This window comes from Loxodonta africana, chromosome 15 (assembly GCF_030014295.1).
Source record: "Loxodonta africana isolate mLoxAfr1 chromosome 15, mLoxAfr1.hap2, whole genome shotgun sequence".
NCBI lineage: Eukaryota > Metazoa > Chordata > Mammalia > Proboscidea > Elephantidae > Loxodonta > Loxodonta africana.
Genome location: NC_087356.1, coordinates 28,007,093 through 28,029,154, shown reverse-complemented (window position 1 = coordinate 28,029,154; position 22,062 = coordinate 28,007,093). Strand labels below are relative to the sequence as shown.

Sequence of the window (22,062 nt, the reverse complement as noted above, 5' to 3'; positions counted from 1 at the left end):
CTCATTGCCATCGAGTTGATTCTGACTCATAGCAACCCTGTATGACAAAGTAGAACTGCCCTCATAGGGTTTCCAAGGCTGTAATGTTTATGGAAGCAGACTGTCATGTCTTTCTCCTGCAGAGTGGCTGGTAAGTTCAAACCTCTGACCTTTCAGTTAGAAACCTGGCTTATAGTACAGTTAGGGATCAGCCCTAGGTGAAAGCAAAGGGTCTTCTTAAGTATTTTCTGCACATACTTTTTACCTTGAGCATGCATGTGGCCCTCTTAATACCCTGTATACACGGTACTTCTGAAAGACCCAATTTCAACAAAACAAAACAAAACTCTCAGTCTGGCCTTTCCTTCAGCCTCCTGGCATTAATTGTATGCTTCAATTGCACTGTTCAGCCCAAGGCAGCTATGGGCAGTTAAAACCCTTAGGTGTTATTGTCTGCGGCTCCTCTCACCCTGTGTGAGAAGTCTTACTTCAGTCCTTCAGGCAGCCCCCAGACAGATCAGTATAGACACAAACAACAGTCCACTAACAAAATCAGCACTTCCTACTCTAGAGCCAGAGGTCAAGTCCCCTCTCTGAGAGTGCATCTCCCGCTGCTGCTACTTCAAGATGGCAAGCCACTGAGCTGGGGAGGAGGAGTAGTACAGACTATAGAAAATCAAAGCTTTCCTACTATTTAAAAAATACCTTTTTCTTGATTTAGTTTTCACTTAGTTGCTGTAACCCTTTGACTGCTTTCTGGACTTCTTACAAAGCTGAGTCTGCCGATTTGTATTTTTTTTTTCCCTCAGTGACCCTTGAGGGGATGGGTACATGGAACTTCCCACACCACCATGCCCCTGCCAAGTTAATTTTAAAAACAATGTAGGTCTAAGGCATGAGGTGATTTGCACAGGGAGACCATTCAAGTTAGTAGTTAAGCCAGGGCCAGAAACCATGACCCCGATTCTTCTAGGACTATTCCTACATCCCCTCAAATCTCCTGAGCTGAAACATTGCCAGACACCACAAGAAGAGCCTCAAAAAGCATCTTAACTTTCATCCCTGCCTCTTCTATGGAAAGCCTTCCTGATAACATGGAAGGATGTTTTGTATAGCCCCAAATGAATCATGATATTTAGGGTTATACCCCAAATTGCATTGGCTCAAATAAGATGGAAGTTTATTTCTCTTCCATGTAATAATACTTCTTCAAGTTCCAGTGGGCAGGTGCCTCTCCTCCACTAGATCATTCAGAGACTCAGGGTTCTTTCATCACGTTTCTCCACTATCTCCTGGGTGGTGTTCTCTCTGCGTGGCCAAAACTAGGCTGCAGGAAGGGGATAAAGAGCATGGAGGGGGAGGCTCTGGCCAAATAAATCATGTCTTACTTCCCCTCAGATGCTGTCTGGGGGACTCAGTCACATGGATAAGCCTAACTGCGAGGGAGGCTGGGAAATGTAAAGTAACACGTCAGCCACCTGCCAGTTACTGTTCTATTGCTATGGAAGAAGGGGCTTTAGATTTTGTTGGACAGTTTACAGTCTGTGATGTAGGGGTCAATAAAGAGGTTGAAAATTGTGTATTATATTTCAGTTTTTTCTAGTGGTTACCCTTAATTTTTTAAAAACGATTATTTCGAATAGGTAATATAGAAACAATATACAAAATTCTAAAGTTATAAAGAGAGTAGAGAGTTCAAAAATAAATAAGTCTCCTTTTCCTCATTCCCCTATTACTCACTTTCCCTCCGTAGAGAACCAGCAGTTTCCTCTGTATCCTTCCAGAGATAACTGTATACATTTATCCTTTTTTTTTCTTAAATGCTAATGATATAATAATGATACCCAAAATAAATAAATAAACAACAACAAAAAGTTGCCATTGAGTTGATTCCAACTCATGGCAACCTCATGTGTGTCAGAGTAGAGCAGCACTCCGTGGGGTTTTCAGTGGCTGTGATCTTTCGGAAGTAGATCACCAGGCCTTCTTCCAAGACACCTCTAAGTGGATTTGAACTGCCAACCTTTTGGCTAGTAGCTGAGCACTTAACCATTTGTGCCTCCCAGGGGATCCTATAATAATGATAACTATGGTGAAATTCACTGGAGGTTAGGTTGTAAGAGTAAAACATGAAAAATAGCCTAAAAGTCCAACAATAGGGGACAGTTTATAATATATTCATTCAAGGCTTCTATCAGAATAAGCCTGCTCTGTATGTGCTAGTGTGAAAAGCTCTCTCAAATATATTACATGCCAGTTATGGATTGAATTGTATCCCCCAAAATGTGTGTCAACTATGATTGTGTGATTGTCTACCATTTTGTCATCTGATATGATTTTCCTATGTGCTGTAGATCGTGCTTCTGTGATGTTAATGAGGCAGGATTAGAGGCAGTTATGTTAATGAGGCAGGACTCAATCTACAAGATTAGCTTGTATTTTGAGTCAATCTCTTTTGAGATTAAAAAAAGAGAGAAGAAAACAGAGAGACTGGGACCTCATACCACCAAAAAAGCAGTGCTAGGAGCAGAGTGTGTCCTTTGGACCCAGGGTCTTTGTGCTGAGAAGCTCCTAGAGCAGGGGAAGATTGAGACAAAGACCTTCTTCCAGAACTGACAGAGAAAGCCTTCCTCTGGAGCTGGCACAGTGAATTCGGACTTCTAGCCTCCTAGACTATGAGAGAATAAACTTCTGTTTGTTAAAGCCAACCACTTGTGGTATTTCTGTTATAGCAGCACTAGGTAACTAAGACAGTGCCTAATTTAAAAAAAAAAAAAAATGGGGCAGAACAGTGTGCTACCATTTAGTGATGAGGTGTATATGGAGGTTATGAGTGGGGACTCTAGAACCAGGCTGCTTGGGTTCAAATCCCAGCCCTTCTGTGAGATTTTGGGCAAGTCAATTCACTGGTCTGTGTCTCAATTCCTATATCTGTAAAATAGGGGATATACTAGTCTCTACCTCATACGGTTGGTGAGGGTAGTAAATAAGTTAGTATGTACAAAGCCCTTAGAAAAGCGTCTGACACATAGAGGGTGGTCAGTAAATATGAATGAGTGAATGAGAATGAATGAGTGAATGAATCCAAGTCAGAGATCATACACTGTAGTTCTGGCTTCATCTCTGAGATCTTGGGTATGGCTCTGAAGTTCGATTTTCTTACCTGTCCTATGTATGGAAATGGGTGATCAAATAGTTAATGGGAGGGAACGTGCTCAGCAAAATACAGAAGCATGAAATTTTCATGTGAGGCTTTACCACTGCCTTTTATCTGTGCCACTAGCCTGCCTGGGACATCTCTGTGGTAGTTTCATTCATGAAGTGGGGAACACGTCTGTAGGCTCTGGGTTCCTGGCCTTCAAGAGTACCCTATGATGACTCTTTGCTGATAAGCCAACATCTGTCCGCTTTCCAACTGCTGCTCCTTGCGGGGGAGCAGGAGCCAGTCCTTGAGCCTGAGGGACACAGATGTGGCCATGGATTAGAAGTGCAGTGCTCTATTATAAGAACTTGAGAAATAGTTTAAACTGAGAAGAAAACATTCTTTTGTGGTTACGAGAGGGGGGAGGGAGGGAGGGTGGAAAAGGGGTATTCACTAATTAGATAGTAGATAAGAACTACTTTAGGTAAAGGAAAAGACAACATACAACACAGGGGAGGTCAGCACAACTGGACTAAACCAAAAGCAAAGAAGTTTCCTGAATAAACTGAATGCTTCGAAGGCCAGCATAGCAGGAACGGGGGTTTGGGGACTGTGGTTTCAGGGGACACCTAAGTCAATTGGCAGAATAAAATCTATTAAGAAAATATTCTGCATCCCACTTTGAAGAGTGGCGTCTGGGGCCTTAAACGCTAGCAAGCAGCCATCTAAGATGCATCAATGAGTCTCAACCCACCTGGATCAAAGGAGAATGAAGAACACCAAGGACACAAGGTAATTATGAGCCCAAGAGACAGAAAGGGCCACGTGAACCAGAGACTACATCATCCTGAGACCAGAAGAACTAGATGTTGCCTGGCTACAACCGATGACTGGCCTGACAGGGAACACAACAGAGAACCCCTGAGGGAGCAGGAGATCAGTGGGATGCAGACCCCAAATTCTCATAAAAAGACCAGACTTAATGGTCTGACTGAGACTGGAAGGACCCCGGTGGTCATGGCCCCCAGACCTTCTGTTGGCCCCGGACAGGAACCATTCCTGAAGCCAACTCTTCAGACATGGATTGGACTGGACAATGGGTTGGAGAGGGATGCTGATGAGGAGTGAGCTTCTTGGATCAGGTGGACACTTGAGACTATGTTGGCATCTCCTGCCTGGAGGGGAGATGAGAAGGTAGAGGGGGTTAGAAGGTGGCGAAATGGACATGAAAAGAGAGAGTGGAGGGAGGGAACGGGCTGTCTCATTAACTAAAAAAAAAAAAATTTTTTTTTTTTTTTTAGTCTAATTAGGGGGAGAGTAATTGGGAGTATGTAGCAAGGTGTATATAAGTTTTTGTGTGAGAGACTGACTTTATTTGTAAATTTTCACTTAAAGCACAATAAAAATGATTTTTTTTTTAAAAAAAAGAAGTGCAGTGCTGTTTAGTTGGACTCCTTCTAGGGCAGGGAGCAACCCGTGCTGGTGAGGAGTACCTGCTGCCAGGCTGAAGGAGGAGGTTCTGGGACTTTTTACCAACCCCACCAGATGATGTCAGCTAACTGTCTTCCTCCTCTTTTGCCTCTGGTTGGCAGTGGCCCTAGCCAGCCCCAGATATCCATCTGCTCTGGATGGCCACTGGAGAGTGGAGAGGGCTGTCTCAATCCTGTCTTTGGGCCCCTGAACCCTGGCTGAGTCACTTATAATCTCTCTGGGATAAGTTACCTTGTCAGAAAATCATCTACCAACCTCACAGGCATGCTGTAAGAATAAGACAATAGAGATGAAGTCCCTTTGAAAAATGATTTAAGTCCTTTAAAAAAAAATACTGCTCATTTGAATTGCTTCCCCTCTATTTTGGGGGACCAGCATTTACTGAGTGTTCTATGGGCCAAGTATTTTATATATGCACATCTTATTCAACCCTCTGTATTATTAAACCAAGTGCTGTAACATGCAACCCTAGCTCTCACAGTAATGCAGTAGGTTGGTTTCACACTCATGTCAGGGTCTAGTGCAGCAGGAACTTGGCATATGTCATTGTTCAGGGACCAGGCTCCTTTCGCTTCATGGCTTTACTGTCTTCCAGGGCCTCATAGTCCTCCACTGGACCCTCTGCAAACAGGGAAGAGAGAGCACATGGCAGATGGTAGATTGTAGGAGGGAGACTTTGGGACTGGGCCTGCAAGTAGCGAACATCAATCCTGCCCAGTCAGCAGACAGTCCCACAATCCCACTTGCTGGTAGATGGCCTGGGGAATATAGGGTTCTCTGTGTACATGAAGGAAAAGCAAACTGGCTGATGAGCACCACACACTGTCTCTGCCCTACCCTTTCAACAATCCTGGGACTTAGGTGGGGGCTTCATCCCCATTTACTGGTGGAGAACTCAAGGCATAGAGGCAGAGTAGCTTGTCCAAGCCCATGCATACAATAAATGTCAGAGCCAGGATTTAAATACAGACCTGTCTGTTTCTAACGCTGTGTTCTTTATATTGTCTCTGATGTCCTTGGACTACTAGTTTTTCTGTTGGCTATCCAACCGTATCATGGGGGATTTTTTTTTTTTTTTTTTTAAAGAATCAGATGAGGAGATCTTGAGTTTTTTTAAATGAGCTTTTTATTTTAGAATAGTTTTAGATATGCAAAAAAATTGAGAAGATATTACAGCGAGTTCCCATAACCCCCTACCCAGTTTCCCCATTGTTAATATCATACATCAGTAGGACACATTTGTCACAATTAATGAGCCAATGCTAATACATTATTATTAACTGAAGTCCATGCTTTATTCACATTTCCTTTGTTATTACCTAATGTCCTTTTTCTGTTCCAAGTTCCCATGTCGGATGCCACATTATGCTTAGTTGTCATGTCTCCTTAGCCTCCTCTTGGCTGTGACAGTTTCTGAGATTTTCCCTGTTTTCAATGACCTTAATAGTTTTGAGGAGTAATGGTGCAGATATTTTCTAGAATAACCCTCAATTTGGGTTTGTCTGATGTTTTTCTCATGATTAGACTGGGATAATTAGACTTTGGAAGAAAGACCCCAGAGGTAAAGTGCCATTCTCATCATGTCATATGAAGGGTGTATAATCCCGATATGATTTATGACTGTTGATATTGACCTTTATCTCCTAACTGAGGAAGTATTTGTGAGGGTTCTCCACTGTAAAGTTATCCTTTTACTCCTGTAAAAACAGATTGGGGACAGTGTCTGACCTCCTCCAACCCCACAAGGGAGAAGGAGAATGAAGATCAGTAATGCAAGGTTGACTCCCATGAGGTGGAGGACAGACAGGCCTCCTCTCTGCCATCTTTACTAATTCTGAAACTAGCCTTCCCCCCACAGCACTCTTTCCATCTCTGCTGGGTTCGGTAATTCATTGCAATGGCCACGTAAGAACTCGTGGACCATACTCATAGTTATGGGTTTATTAGGGAAGTAACAGTTACAACTCACGCTCAGGAACACTCAAGATACAGTTCTTCCATCAGGATAGCTTCTTCCCAGCTGTGCTCTCAGGCATACCTCTCCCTGGCCCTCAGTCTGTCCGAAGGCACTCAGCTTTCTTTCTTTGTGCTTCGCAGCCCAGGGCACCATCTCCTGCCACTGGGTCTCTGCTGCTGGGTCTCCCCTGTTGGTCTCTCTTTCCTTAGTGGTTGTGGGCTCCTCCTCCCTGCTCTGGAATTGGCTCTCTTTTAGGGCAAAACTGACCAATCCGCTTGGTAGGCCACAGTTACCCTATTACACAATCACCTGGGTGGGAGTTAGAAGACCATCGCTAGAAAGGCCACATACAAAAGTCATTAATCCTCTGCAACCTCCTTTCCATACTATACTGTTTGGAAGTAAGTCGCTGAGCACAGTCCATACATAAAGAGTGGGGAGAACCCCTGAGGGAACAAGAGAGCAGTGGGATGCAGACCCCAAATTCTCATAAAAAGACCAGACTTAATGGTCAGACTGGGACTAGAAGGACGCCGGAGGCCATGGTCCCCAGACCTTCTGTTAGCCCAAGACAGGAACCATTCCCAAAGCCAACTCTTCAGATAGGGATTGGCCTGGAATACGGGATGGAAAATGATACTGGTGAGGAGTGAGCTTCTTGGATCAAGTAGACAGGAGACTATGTTGGCATCTCCTGTCTGGAGGGGAGAAGCTACCGGAATGGACACGAGGAGACAGAGTGGAGGGAAGAACTGTGCTATCTCATTAGAGGGAGAGCAATTAGGAGTGTATAGCAAGGTGTATGTAAATTTTTGTATGAGAGACTGACCTGATTTGTAAACTTTCACTTAAAGCACAATAAAAATTAATAAAAAAAAAAGAGTGAGGAGTTATGCTCCCCCCTCCTTGAGGGCAGAGTATCTACCATACATTATTTGGAATTCTTCTGCATGGGAAATTAGTCTTTTCTCCTTTTATTTATTTATTCAATCATTTATTTATAAAATGATATATAAATGTAAATGATATTTATATCAGTATGGACTCATGGATATTTATCTTATAACTTTGAGTTATAATCCAATACTGCTTTATATAGTTTGTGTTTTGACTTGTTCCAGCTGTGGCCATTGCGAGCTCTTCCCATTGGCTCCTGTTTTCCCTTTGACATATCCCAACATGGTGTTTTTTCTTTCTTTCTTTTTGAACACTGTCTTACTTTCTGGCACTACAGGATGCTCCAGGCTCATCTTATATACCGTATTTTTACACAAATAACGTGCACCTTTTACGTTTATTTGCCAACCATGCATTGCCCCCTCCCTAAGATATTTTTTGTAAATGCACTGTATTAATTGTTTCTTACAGCAGGATGTAAAAAAAAAAAAAAAAAATTGGCTTACTGGCGCGTACGTAAATACCTCATGGGGGATTTGATTGGCAAACAAATGTAGAAGGTGCACATTATTTGTGTAAAAATACGGTATTCCCTCCCCAGCCATAGAATCAGCCATTTCTCCAAGAAGTCCTTGTGCTTTTATTGGACACTGGTATTAGAAACCAAGATCTGGGTGCTAAGTGTGTTTGTTGCTAAGGGAGTGTTGTTGCTTCTAGGCCTTGACAGAGCAAGGAAATACATATGTATACTAACCTGTGCATTTGTACGTGTCTATAAATGTTTCTGTTTATATCTGTCTGCATCTATACTGAACTAACACAAGACTGATTCTGATTCCAACTCTAACCCGGCAGTACATGGATCATTCTAGCCTTCAGCTTCTGCTCATGTAAAACTTCCTACTTCTCACTCAAAAGTGAGAAACCTGGCTCCAACAATTCACCATCCATTTACTTAATTGTTCAGTTCTAACGAATGTGTGTAGTAGTTTTGGAATTGTTAACCTGTACTTCACAGGGGAAGTTTTAAGAGTACAGATAACTCTCCAGAGGTTCTAATGCGCAGCAAGGGTTGGGAACCACCACGCTAGGCTTGCCATAGCCTTGCTGTTCCCCAGGCCCTGAGAGAGACGGCTCAGCTTCCCTTCCTGTCCTGGGGGCTAGGGTGAGTGTGACTCGAGGATGCTGGAAAGATGTGTTCCCTCTCTCTGTTACTTTACACCCTTGCCCCTCTCCTGCCCCTACAAACTCACAGAGACCTGTCACGGTGCCTGATGTATCACCATGAGAATGATCCTTTTATGCTAAGAAGTGCCTTTTATAAGCCCTTAAAATGCCACCTCCATCTTGCTTGGCTTGTGATAAACAGATACTTCTTCCCTGACAGGAGGGACTGACACAGGATGGGAGTCCCTGCCTCATAGTATTGCCAAACCCCAGTGGGAGAGTTCTTCCCCACTTGGGTGGAGATCGAGGGATAGTTGCAGGGAGAGGGCCCAGCCTGAGCTTTGTGTTAGGTCCTTACCCTCCTCCTTCCTTTAACCAGAGTCAGAGCCTCTGGAGTAGAGGGCACCCAAGGTCATGACCACCTCAGAGTCAGAGACTGCCAGCAAGAGGCCCACTGGCCAGAGTCTGTACCTGGGTATAACTGTGTGTGAGACCTACAGGGCCTGCCCCATCAGCCTCCAGGGTGAGGTTAACATCACCTCTCTACACACTCCTGGCAGAGGTGCCCCAAAGCCAATGGGAAACATTGGGAATGAATGCTGGGAAACTCTCTCAATCTTCCTGGGCCTCACTTTTTTCATCTGTGGAATGGGACTAACAATGCCAGCGGTGGTCTTATAGCCTTCTAGCCTGGAGCTGGGCCTGCTTAACTCCCACATGGCCCTGGGCAGGAGGGCCTGGCCTGGGAGGGGTATAGGAAGCCTTCAGGGGATCACAGGCTTAGACCACGAATCCATCTGCCCATTTCCAGTCTTGCGAGGCTTCTAGGTGTCTACTCTGTAAGGCACTATGCTGAGGGCTTCACAGGCAGAACTCCAGCCTCACAACCATCCTGGGCTTTGGTGGTCTTAAGCCATTTCACAGATGAGGAAAGCAAGACCTAGAGTAGTGAATGCTGTAGTGAGCCTGGGATTTGAACCAAGTCTGCCTGACTCCAAGCCCCTGCTCCTAGGACACCCTGCTGCCTGTGTGGCTATGGTCTGACCTAGCCTGTCTGCTTGGCCACCCTTAGTTCTCTGCTGCTTTGACAGGTGCCTGTTGCCTTCCTATCTCCCTACTTGGCTGAACAAAAAGAACAGTGGTCTCAGGGCCCCACCTCTGGCCTTGTTCCTGCCCCAAGAGACACCTCCCGCATTGAACCTGCTCAGAAGGCGTGTCCCCCACCCCCCATATTCTCCTCCCTCAAAGTCACATTGTGACCCTTCACCTCACCCTTCAGCTCTGGGTCTCTCAGTCCCAGCCTCATGCCTCCTTGCACTTCACACAGATGTTCAAGGACAAAACATACTCGTGGATATTAAGGTGATTTGAAAAAGTATGAAAGTTGCAAAATTCTTTCTTAGGAAAGGTATATTGTTCTTAGAAAACAAAACAAAAAAAAACCATTGCCGTAGAGTTGAATCCGACTCATAGCAACCCTATAGAGTAGCTACTGATGTCAACTTGTTGCTGTCGAGCTGATTCTGACTCATAGTGACTCTATAGGATAGAGTAGAACTACCCAATAGGGTTTCCAAGGAGCGGCTGGTGAATTTGAACTGCCAACCTTTTGGTTAGCAGTCATAGTTCTTAACCACTGCACCACCAGGGCTCTGCTTACTAATGCAGAGCTTCACAAACTTGAGTGAGCATCAGAATGCCCTGGAGGGCTTATCACAATGCAGACTGCTGGGCTCCATCCATCTCCGACTGCCTGATTCAGGGGCCCTAGACACTGCTGACCTAGGACCATACTTTGTGAACCACTAATTAATACATGGAGAATATATGCAGTATTATTAAGGGAGGGACTATCTCCCAGTTGGTTGAACCCAACAACGAAAAAAAACAAACCAGTTGCTGGTGCGTTGACTGATTCACAGCAACCTCATGTGTGTCAGGGTAGAACTGTGCTCCACAGGATTTCCAATGGCTGATATTTTAGAAGTAGATCACCAGGTCTTTCTTCTGAGGTACTGCCAAGGGTCTCCCCAGTTGGTTGAACCCTTTGCCGTTGTCTTGATTCTGATTCATGGTGACCCCACATATTACAAAGTAGACCTGCTCCCTAGGGATTTCTTGGCTGTAATCTTTACAGAAGCAGTTTACCAAGCCTTTCTTCTGCAGAGCTACTGGGTGGGTTCAAACCACTGACCTTTAGGTTAGCCCGTTGCCCATGGCCCTCGAGTCGATTTCGACTCATAGTGACCCTATAGGACAGAGTAGAACTGCCCCACAGAGTTTCCAAGGAGTGCCTGGTGGATACAAACGGCCAATGTTTGGTTAGCAGCAGTAACACTCAACCACTATGCCACCAGGGTTTCCAGCTAATCGCAAATCCCTTGTGCCACCTAGACTCCTAGTTAGTTGGCTGAAGCTACCCGTTAGTGCCAAAATTGTGTTTCAGTGAGTTTGAAGGAAAGCTTTCCAAAGCAAATTACCAGTGCCCTGCTGGAGCTACACATGCTGCGTGGCTGGGAAGAGATGTGGGAAGGAGTCTGCCAGGCCCCTGGCCTGCCCTTCACCCTAAACCTCAGGAGCCAGTTCCCAACCTCCCTGGTGCCAAAATTGCTTCTCAGCTTAAACCTACAGCATCTGGAGAAGCCCCAGTCTTGTGAGCAACCTTTCAGGGGATTGCTTATAACTTTTTTTTATCTTAGAAAGATAAAATTTTGTTTTGAATTGTATCAATGCTGGGGGTAGCTGACACCATAACCTTTTCCAAGCAAAGTATTTTTTTTTTCTTTAGAAGGGGGATTTATTTTAATGAATTTTTATTTTTATCACAGTAACACATTCTTGAAGGAGCCTGGTGGTGCAGTGGTTAAGCGCTTGGCTACAAATCAAAAGGTTGATGGTTCGAACCCACCAGCCTCTCTGCAGGAGAAAGATGTGACAGTCCGCTTCCATAAAGATTAAAGCCTAGAAAACCCTATGGGACAGTTCTACTCTGTCCTATAGGGTCCCTATGAGTTGGAATTGACCCGATGGCAACAGGTTTGGTTTGGAAAGCATTCTTATAATTTTAAAAAGTTAAAAAAAAAAAAAGAAAAAAAAGTTAAATAGCACCACAAAGTAAAAAGTCATTCCCTACCCCACCCCAACCCCTGATCTTTTTCCCAGAGGCAGCCATTTTCAAGTCCTTTCTCTGTTTCTTCTTTCTTTCACTTCTATACAGTCATAATAAACAATCACTTACACAACTATCCTTGATGGAGCAGTTTTAGACATTATCTATGACTTGCTGTCAAGCTGGGTGAGGGTGATGCTCTATTGTAACCTCCTCCAACACTCCTCCTTTACTTCACCCTCCTAGAGGTGGAAGTGGCAAAGCCGGGAGCCCAGACAGTTTGCCTAGCTCTGAAAACACCGCGCTCTGCTGCCTCTAGTGATCGTTCGAGGCAATTGAAGTATCTTCGTTTAAATCAAGGGTTCTCATCCTGGCTGTACCTTAAGAACCAACTAGGGAGCTTTAGAAAAATGCTGGAAGAATTCCCCCAGACATTCTAACGTGAAGCCAGAGTTGAGAACCCATGATTTAAATGCCCCTCTCATTCTGTAGGATTTCAGTCTGTCCAGATCTAGAGACAAGGCAAAAGATAAGGAGGCCTACTCTGCTCCTGAGATCTCAAACAAACTCTGAAACTGGGGTGTAACCAGCTACTAGTTGTCTTTTTTTTTTTTAAGCTTTCTTCTTGTTCTTCTCTTTCTCTCTCTCTTTTTTTTTTTTTTTTTGATATTTTATTGTGTTTTAGGTGAAAGTTTACATAGCAAATTAGGTTCCCGTTTAACAATTTTTATATAAATTCTAAGACACTGGTTACTGTCTTAGTTACCTAGTGCTGGTATAACAGAATACTAGAAGTGAATGGCTTTAACAAACAGAAATTTATTCTTGCACAGTTTAGGAGGCTAGCAGCTCAAATTCAGGGTGCCATCTCCAGGGAAAGGCTTTCTTTCTCTGTCAGCTCTGGGGAGAAGGTCCTTGAGATCAATCTTCCCCTGGGTCTAGGAGTTTTCCAGCATAGGGACCCTGGGTCCAAAGGACATGCTTCACTCCCAGCTCTTCTTTCTTGGTGGTAGGAGGTGCTTCTCTGCTCCTTTCTCTCTCCTTTTATCTCTTGTAAGATAAAAGGTGATGTAGGCTATACCCTAGGGAAACTCCCCTTACATCAGATCAGGGCTGTGACCTGAGTAAGGGTGTTGCATCCCACCTTAATCCTCATTAACATGACCTAATCCTGCCTCATTGACATAATGGACAGCTTACTCCCAAATGGGACCATAACCACAGGCACAGAGTCTAGGATTTAAAATATATCACAAATAGAAGATAATTAGATCACAAAATGGAAGATAACCATACAGTGCTGAGAATCATGGCCTAGCCAAGTTGACACATTATTTTGGGAGGACATGATTCAATCCACGACAGTTACATTTTTTCACAATGTGTCAACATTCTCACTGTTGCTGTTATGTTTGTTCTGTTTCCATTAATCCAGCTTCCCTGCCACTCCTTACCTTCTCATCTTTGTTTTAGGGCAAATATTGACTGTTTGGTCTCATATAGTTGATTATCTAAGGGAGCACAGTACTTATGGATGATATGGTTTATTTTATGAGCCTATCTATTATTTGGATAAAAGGTAACCACTGAGGGTGGCTTCAGTTCCAAGTTCAAAGGGTATCTTAGGGCAGTAGCCTCAGGGGTTCCTCTTATCTCTATCAGTCCAATAAGTCAGGCATTTTTTTAGGAATTTGAGTTTTGTTTTACATTTTTCTCCCTTTCTATCTGGGACCTTCTGTTGTGTCCCTGGTCACAATGGTCGGTAGCGTTGCTGGGCACCATCTAGTTCTTCTGGTCTCAAGCTAGATGAGGCCGTGGTTTGTATGGGCTATTAGTCCTGTGGACTCGTTTTTCTTTGAGTCTTTGGTTTCCTTTATTCTCTTTTGTTCCAGATGAGCAGAAACCAATAGTTGTATCTTAGATAGCTGCTTACAAGTTTTTAAGACCCCAGAGGCTACTCACCAAACTAGGATGTAGAACATTATCTTTATGAACTATGTTATGGCAATTGACCAAGTTGTCCTACGAGACTATGGTCCAACCAGCTGTCTTTTGTTAATATTGTTGCTGTTGGTTTATTAGAGGACATAGTCATAGAGCTTGACCGTGGGCCTGTTGAAGTCTAGATGGTAGAGGAGATTGGGAGGGGGTCTTAGAGCCTGCCTTAGTTTACTAGTGCTATTGCAACAAAAATACCACAAATGGGTGGCTTTACTGAACAGAAATTTATTTCCTCACAATTCAAAAACCAAATCCATTGCTACTGAGTTGATTCCGACTCAGCAACCTCACAGTTCAGGAGCTTGAAAGTCTGAATTCAGGGCACTGGCTCTATAGGACGGGTCACTCGGTTCACTCTGGGGAAGATCTTTGTCTCTTTCAGCTTCTTGGAGATCTCCACATAGCATCTGTCTTTTTCCCATTTGTGCTTGCATGCTTCTGGGCTTAATCTGCTCTTTTTGTATTTCAAAAGTGATTAGGTTTTAAGACACACCGTACACTGATATGGCCTTATTAATATAATAAAGAAAATTCTATTCCCAAATAGGATTACATCTACAGGTGTACCCAGTGTATAACCCAGCGCCATTGAGTCGATTCCGACTCATAGCGACCCTATAGGACAGGTATAACCAAAGCCAAACACACTGCTGTTGAGTGGATTCCAACTCATAGTGACCCTACAGGACAGAGTAGAACTGCCCTGTATGGTTTCCAAGGCTGTAATTTTTTACAGAAGCAGATTGCTACATCTTTCTCCTTTGGAGCAGCTGATGGGTTTGAACCACCAACCCTTCGGTTAGCAGCCGAGTGCTTTAACTATTGCACCTCATTCACAGGTATACCCATTGCCGTTGAGTCAATTCCAACTCATAGTGACTCTATAGGACAGAGTAGAACTGCCCAATAGGGTTTCCAAGGAGCTCCTGGTAGATTTGAACTGCCGACCTTTTTGGTTAGCAAATTCTTAACCACTACACCACCAGGGTTTCCATTCACAGGTATAGAGTTTAGAATTTACAACACATAGTTTTGGGGGACATGATTCAGTCCATTACAGAACCCCTCAGAGAGAGGCAGATGGAGTTAGGTTGGTGTGATAATGGTAATAGCTAAATGATGCTTAATTGCTCACCTTGGCCCAGACTTGGTATATATTATCTCACTCATCCTTGTACCCACCTGGTAAAATATGTGGTGTTTCCCCATTTACAGGTAGGTAAATGGAGGCCCAGAGAGTCTAAGTGACTCTCTGAAGGCCACACTGGTGAGTAGTGGGGCCAAGATCCATACCCAGGCCTGTCCGACTTCCCACTGGCCCCCAGCTGGTCATTTCTGACCACTCCTCAGAAGCTTCCACTGGACAAACAGGTCCTTAGTCTTCTGCCTCTGTGCCGACACCAGCATGTCAGTGGATCAGGGCAGAAGGCTCTAGCTCAGGCTTTTTCACCAACTCAGTTTATGACCTTCTGATTCTTCCTCTGTAAGAATTATAGGGGTTGATTCGGAGTTCTGCAGGAGGTCCCTCAGCTCTCCCACTGTGGGATCTGTGCCTTAAGTTATCCCCTGATGCCATACCCCCCAGGGGGCTGCTGGGCCTGGGGTGAGGAGGTCACCTTGGCCTCTTATGCCTTTGGAGTTGGATCACTGGTTAGAAAATGTGGCTTTGAGACTTTAAACTGATGTGTGTTTTTCTTTCTTTTCTTTTCCTTTCCTTTTCTCTCTCCCTCCCTCCTTCTTTCCCTCCTTCCTTTCTTCCTTCCTTAGCTCTGGAGCGCTCAGAAAATCAAGCAGGTAATTCCATTTTGGATTTTTTCCCTCCCTTCTCTGTGTTCTCCTGGGCCCTGTCTTGCCCTGTCTGGGGGAGCTAGCTAAGCCCCTTCTCCCATAGCTATTGTACACCCAGCCTCTCCCCTGCCATTTGTCCCTGGCCACCTCACCCCTTCCTTCTTCTCTAGCACTGAGAGCCTGAGTTTCTGAAGACTGGCGTTTAGGCCAAGCGTGCCTTTCTCTGGGCCCTCAAAGCACCAGGAAAGGACTGCCTCCTTCCACAAAATCCTTATTAAGTGTGTACTCTGTGCCAGGCACCAGCGATAGAGGGCCTGCAAGATAGCAGTCTCATGGGCTTTTGGTCTCCCCGCCGTCAGCTTTGTGGGTTAGTCAGGAGGTGGGGTGCGGCTTGTGAGGCACATTTGGTTTTCTTTGCCCTGAATGTGGGAAAGGACTGACTGGCCGGAAGGCAGTTACAGCCACTGGTCACCCACATCTTCCTTGAGGAACGACCAATCTCCCTCCTAACTCTCCTAACACCTCTACTTGTCTTGCCCACCTCCCTGCCGTCATGCTGTACTCTGTTCCCTGCTCTGGCCAGGCTATCCTGCATCCGGACACTAATGAGAAGATCTTCATGCCTTTTAGAATGTCAGGTAAGCCCTGGGTCCCCCTGGTTCTGCCCAGCCTCGGGTGCTCACTTGCTGCCTGCTGTCACTGCTGCAGGACTTCCAGGTGCACTGGCCTGAGATGAAGCCTGTTACATGCATGTCCACACAGTTCCCCTTGACTCAACCCTGTAAGACTCAGGCCAGGCCCTGGAATCACCTATGAAGCTTTTTAAAAAGTTGCCTGTCCTCTCTGCCTGCCCTCCAAACTTTCTGACTGAGCAGTCGGATGGAGTCCTGGCCTGACAGGTCATCCACCTCTGACTTAGTGGCAGTCTTGGGGGTGATGCCTGTTCACAGACCAGCCCTGGCTTCTACAGGTACTCCTCCTCCGTCACCTGTGCCCAACCACCTTTCCTCTTAAGTCCTGCTTCCTGCTCACCTTTCAGGCAGTTAATCCCCAGATTTACCACCTGTTCTCTGATCCTACTATTAACCTGCCTTCTAGAACATCTGTGCTCTGCACCACTGAGCACATAGAGAAGCAAGGTTACTGTTCTGGGCAGGTCAGCATCAGCGGGAGGAAATGAGATCCTGCCCCGGAAGACTCTCGCTCAGTGGGCCTTAGAGGAACAGCTCCAATGTAGGGGCTGGCAGAGCCCACCCCCAGAGCGCCTGACTGCATGGGGGTGGGAGAATGCACAACCAGGGAATAGATGGACACATGACACCAGCACGCACACCTGGCCAGGTAGTGCCAGTGACCCCCACTTTGCCCTCAGGCACACCAAGGCAGCAAAGGCTCTGAGCATCCTGTATCCAGGTGTGGGTGCTCCCTAGCCCCTGCACAGGCCATAGCAGGAGACCTCAAGCTCTCACCTCGAGCCTGGCTTCTCTTGGAGTTCTTGACCTTGGCCTCTCCCCAGAGGAGGTATGTAGGAGAGCAGTGGCACACGTGCATGCACAAGTATGCACCCACAGCATGCTGGAACAGGAGGCTGCTCACTGACCACTGCAGGGGTGGTGACGGGAGCCCTGCTGCAGTATTGGGCCACTAGCACGGAGGAGAGGGTGCCCAGGGCCTGGCTGTGCTTCATGCCCGCTGTCTACTATCCTGCGGAGGGGTGTCTAACCAGAGTACTTGAGATTTTAAAAGCTCTGACACTTAGAAGTACATGTCTTAGCTGTGGAGGGAATTCCCTCTCCAGAAATGGCTCATCATGCTGGGGAAGTAAGGGCCTGTGCTAGACAAACTAGCTGAGAGGGAGAGAAGGACACTCGGACCCTCGGAAGATGGCCAGTCCTGTGTAGTGAGCGTGGGCAGGGGGTGTGTGCCTCACAGAGGAAATCATCCAGGATCGCTGCGTGGTGGAGTGGTGGTGCTCCAGGCACAGGCAGCCCTGCCTTCAGGCAGAGGCCTCTGGGTTTTGGAGGGGAACAGAGAGGGAGGATGGCAAGGGCGGATTAACCAGTAAGCAAGGTAGGCACAGGCTTACAGTAAGCAAGGTACGCACAGGCTTAATTGTGTTTACTTACCAACCTGTAGTGCACAGTTTCACATGGTGAAATTTCACAGGTGAAATTGTACACTACAGATTAGTAAGTAAGCACGAGTAAGCCTGTGTGCAACTTGCTCGTTGGGTCATCCATCCCTGGCTGGAGACTCGGGAAACCCTTCCCCACTCAGGGCAGATGGCTGAGGAGGGCTGAGCTGGGGAAAGGTCTAGGGGCTAGAGGTGCCTCCTGCATAACTGACCTGAGCCCCTCCATCAGTAAGGGCCTTGACTAGCCCAAGCCCAGAAGGCTCCTTGGGTATCTCGGCTGAGAGTGGGATAAGATGAAGTAGGGGTGGGATTATAAAACCTGACTCTTTTCTCTCCCCTCCCACAGGTTACATTCCTTTTGGGACCCCAATTGTAAGTATTACCTTCCAAGAATTCTTTTCTTAAAAAATGTTAATATATAACTCTACATCATTGTTCATAAATATTTGAATGATTTGTTGATTTAGGATAAATTCCTGGAGGGAATGGTATAAATATCTTTTTAATTCTCTTAATGTGCATTATTAAACTTCTTTCCATAAAATATGTGCCAGTTTACACCCAACACAGTCTGAAAGAGTCTTTGTTGATGTACATTTTCCATCCCAGGGATTGCTGTTAAGTCATGGTGGTTACAAGGAAGTTTTCCCAAGGAACTTGGGAAGTAGGAAAATAAGGGTGCCTTCTTAAAATTAAATTTTTAGATTAATCAGAAAGAGGTTTTCAGTATTCATTTACTTCAATTTTGGAATCAGGGTTGAGTTTACTATTGACTTTTTTTATTGAAGTAAAACACACATACAGAAAGGTATACTCATCATAAATGTCCAGTTTGATAAATGCTTATAAAGTGAATATATCCATGTAAGTATCACTTAGATAAAGACTCAGAAATTATCAATATCTTAGATTTAAAACGTGTCCCTCCCAATCACTACCTTCAAAGGAAACCACTTTTTGGACTTCTATCACTGTATTCTAGCTTCACCTGTTATTGAACTTTATATAAATGGAATCATCAGTATATACTTTTTTGTGTTTGGCTTCTTTCACTCAACATTGATTGTGAGACTCATCCATACTGTTATATGTACTTGGCTCTTTTTTTTTGCTGTATGATATTCTATCGTTACAGATATATCAAAATTTCTTTATCCATCTACTGTTGGTGAACATTTGGGTTGTTTTGAGTTAGCTCACAATAAATGGTGCTGATATGAACATGCTTGTACAAGTCTTTGAGGGGACATATGCCCTCATTTCTCATATACCTAAAAAAAATGAAAACCAAACTTGTTGCCGTCAAGTCAAACACTTATATACCTAGCAGCCTAAAAAAATAACAACTAAATGCAATGCATGATCCTAGAATGGGCCCTGGAGCAGGGCGGAGGGCCTGTGTAAAATGGCATAGCAGTTTTATAAACACACACTTAACCATATGATGCAACAATCTTACTTTTAGGTATTTGTTGTTGTTGCTAGGTGCCATTGAGTCAGTTTTGACTCATAGCAACCCTATGTACAACAGAACGAAACACTGCCCCGTCCTGAGCCATCTTCACAATCATTGTTATGCTTGAGCCCATTGTTGGCAGCCACTGTGTCAATCCTTCTCATTGAGGGCCTTTCTCTTTTTCGCTGACCCTCTACTTGAGCAAGCATGATGTCCTTCTCCAGGGACTGATCCTTCCTGATAACGGGTCCGAAGTATGTGAGACAAAGTCTTGCCATCCTTGCTTCTAAGGAGCATTCTGGCTATACTTCTTCCAAGACAGATTTGTTTGTTCTTTTGGCAGTCCATGGTATATTTTAAATTTAGGTGTATGGTAAATTTAGGTATTTACTCAAGAGATGAATACATATGTCCACACAAATATTTATACATAAATGTTTATGGTAGCTTTATTCATATTAGCCTAAAGCTAGAAACTTCTAGAATATCCATCACTTGATAAATAAATAAATTATAGTATATCCACATAATGGAATACTACTTATCATTAAAAAAGAATGAACTACTGATATATGCAGCAGCATGGATGAATCTCAAAAGCATTATGTTAATTGCAAGCACTAAGAGACAAAATGCTCCATACTGTAGCTGTTTATATGCCATTTATATGACATTCTGGAAAAGGCAAAACTAAAGTGATAGAATTCAAATTAGTGGTTGCCAGGGGCTGGAGACTGGGAAAAGAGATTGACTACAAAGAGGCATGAGTGAACTTTTTGGATAACAATAAAGATAATAGAACTCTCCTATTTCTGAATTGTGGTTATACAACTGCACGTATTTATCAAAACTCATCAAACTGTAACTTAAAGAGGATGAATTTTACGGTACACAAATGATACCTTAATAAACCTGATTTCAAATTAATATTGAAATGGGTTAAGAATATCTAAGACCGTGAAAATATTCTAGTATTAGATAGTGGTGATGGTTGCCCACTGAATTGTATACTTTAAAACAGTGAATTTTATGATATGTGAATGATATCTCAATTTAAAAAAACAAAAAAGACAAGACAATCTTGAAGAGAAGAACAAAGTTAGAGGACTTGTCATACTAGATATAAAGACTTTTTGTAATTAAGACAGGAATATACAGATAGACCACTGGAACAGAATTGAGAGTCCAGAAACAAATTCCACACGCATGTTTAGATAACTGGTTTAGATAACTGTGCTTAGCAATAGTGCAATGGGGAAAGATGGCCTTTTCAATAATTGGTGCTGTCTCAATTTGATGGGAAAGTGAAGCTTGACCCCTACCCTCATACCACAAACAAAAATTAATTACAGATAGATCATAGACCCAACTGTGAAAGGTAAAACCAGAAATTTTTCTAGAAAACAACATAGTATATTATCTTTACACCCATAAACAGGACATAAAAAAGCACTAATCATAAATGCAAGATTGGTAAATTGGACTTCATTAAACTAAGAATTTCTTTACACCAAAATTTCTCATTAAGTTCTGGGGTCTTAAAAGCTTGCCAGTGGCCATCTAAGATACATCTACAGGTTCCATCCCATCAGGAGCAAAGGAGGATGAAGAAAACCAAAGACACATGGGAAATGTTAGTCCAAAGAACTAATGGACCACAAGTACCACAGCCTCTACCAGCCTGAGCCCAGAAAAATTAGATGGTTCCCAGCTACCACTGCCAACCACTCTGACAAGGATCACAATAGAGAGTCCTGGACAGAGGAGAAAAATACAGAAGAAGATTGAAATTCACAGTAAAAGACCAGACTTACTGGTCTGACAGAGACTGGAGGAATCCTGAGACTATGGCCTGCAGACACCTTTTTAACTCAAAACTGAAGTCACTCCTGAAGTTTACCTTTCAGCCGAAGATTACACGGGTCTATAAAACAACAATAACACATGTGAGGAATGTACTTGGTAGCCCCGTCATGCAAATGAGACCAAATGGGTAACACCTGCCCAAAAGCAAAGAGGAGAAGGTAGGAAGGGACAGGAAAACGGGATGAATGGAAACGGGGAACCGGGGTGGAGAAGGGGAGAGTATTGACACATCATGGGAATTGCAACCAATGTTACAAAACAATTTGTGTATAAATTGTTGAATGAGAAACTAATTTGCTCTGTAAACTTTCACCTAAAGCACACACACACACAAAACTCTATAGCTATATATTGTTAAGATAAGGAAAACTATAGAGTGATATAAAGAATGCCTAAAAAAATCAATAAAAAGGGAAGACAAACAACCCAATTTAAAATGAGCCTAAATAAATAAATAAAGCAATAACAGCTTGACAAGAGATATCCAAATGACCAGTCTCAGTAATCAACTGATAAATGGGGGAGGAACAATCCCGAAAAGGAGGGCGAGAATGGTTGCACAATTTGAAGAATGTAATCAATGTCACTGAATTGTGCTTGTAGAAATTATTGAATTGGTGTATGTTCTGCTGTATATTTCTCAGCAGCAACAACAAAAATAAAAAAATTTTTTTAAAGTGCAATAAGATACTGCTGCACATCCAACAGAATATTAAAGACTGACAGCATCAGGTGTTAGCAAAAATGTAGAGCAAGTGGAACTCTCTTACACTGCTAATAGAAAGGTAGGTATGTCTACTAAAACTGAACGTAGGCATATGCTATGAACTAGCTGGTGGCCTCCCCCCCGCCCCCAATTTTTTCATTGTAAATACATACGTTTCCCTTTGTCATTAATAAGTAATCTGTGGGGTGAAACTTTGAGACTGTATAAATATCCTGTTCCCATTCAGTTTTTTACTCAATGATTTTAACATCTGTTGATGATTCTTGCCTGAATCAGTTATTACTGTGGTGGTTATAGAATGCTGATTTCCTATGTATATTATATATTATATATATATCATTCCTCCTG

The 22,062-nt window shown here is 43.8% G+C and overlaps 1 protein-coding gene across 10 annotated transcripts in view; it reads left to right on the top strand.

Annotated features, from left to right (window-relative positions):
• The window catches only part of SFXN5 (sideroflexin 5), a 164,854-nt gene that overhangs the window by 49,153 nt on the left and 93,639 nt on the right, over nucleotides 1-22,062 (top strand). For all 10 annotated transcript variants that reach the window (XM_023552771.2, XM_023552770.2, XM_023552769.2 and 7 more), the window contains 3 exons: nucleotides 15,511-15,537; nucleotides 16,115-16,169; nucleotides 18,012-18,037. In XM_023552771.2, the coding sequence (XP_023408539.1) occupies nucleotides 15,511-15,537; nucleotides 16,115-16,169; nucleotides 18,012-18,037 (108 nt within the window). The remainder of the gene's footprint in view (nucleotides 1-15,510; nucleotides 15,538-16,114; nucleotides 16,170-18,011; nucleotides 18,038-22,062) is intronic.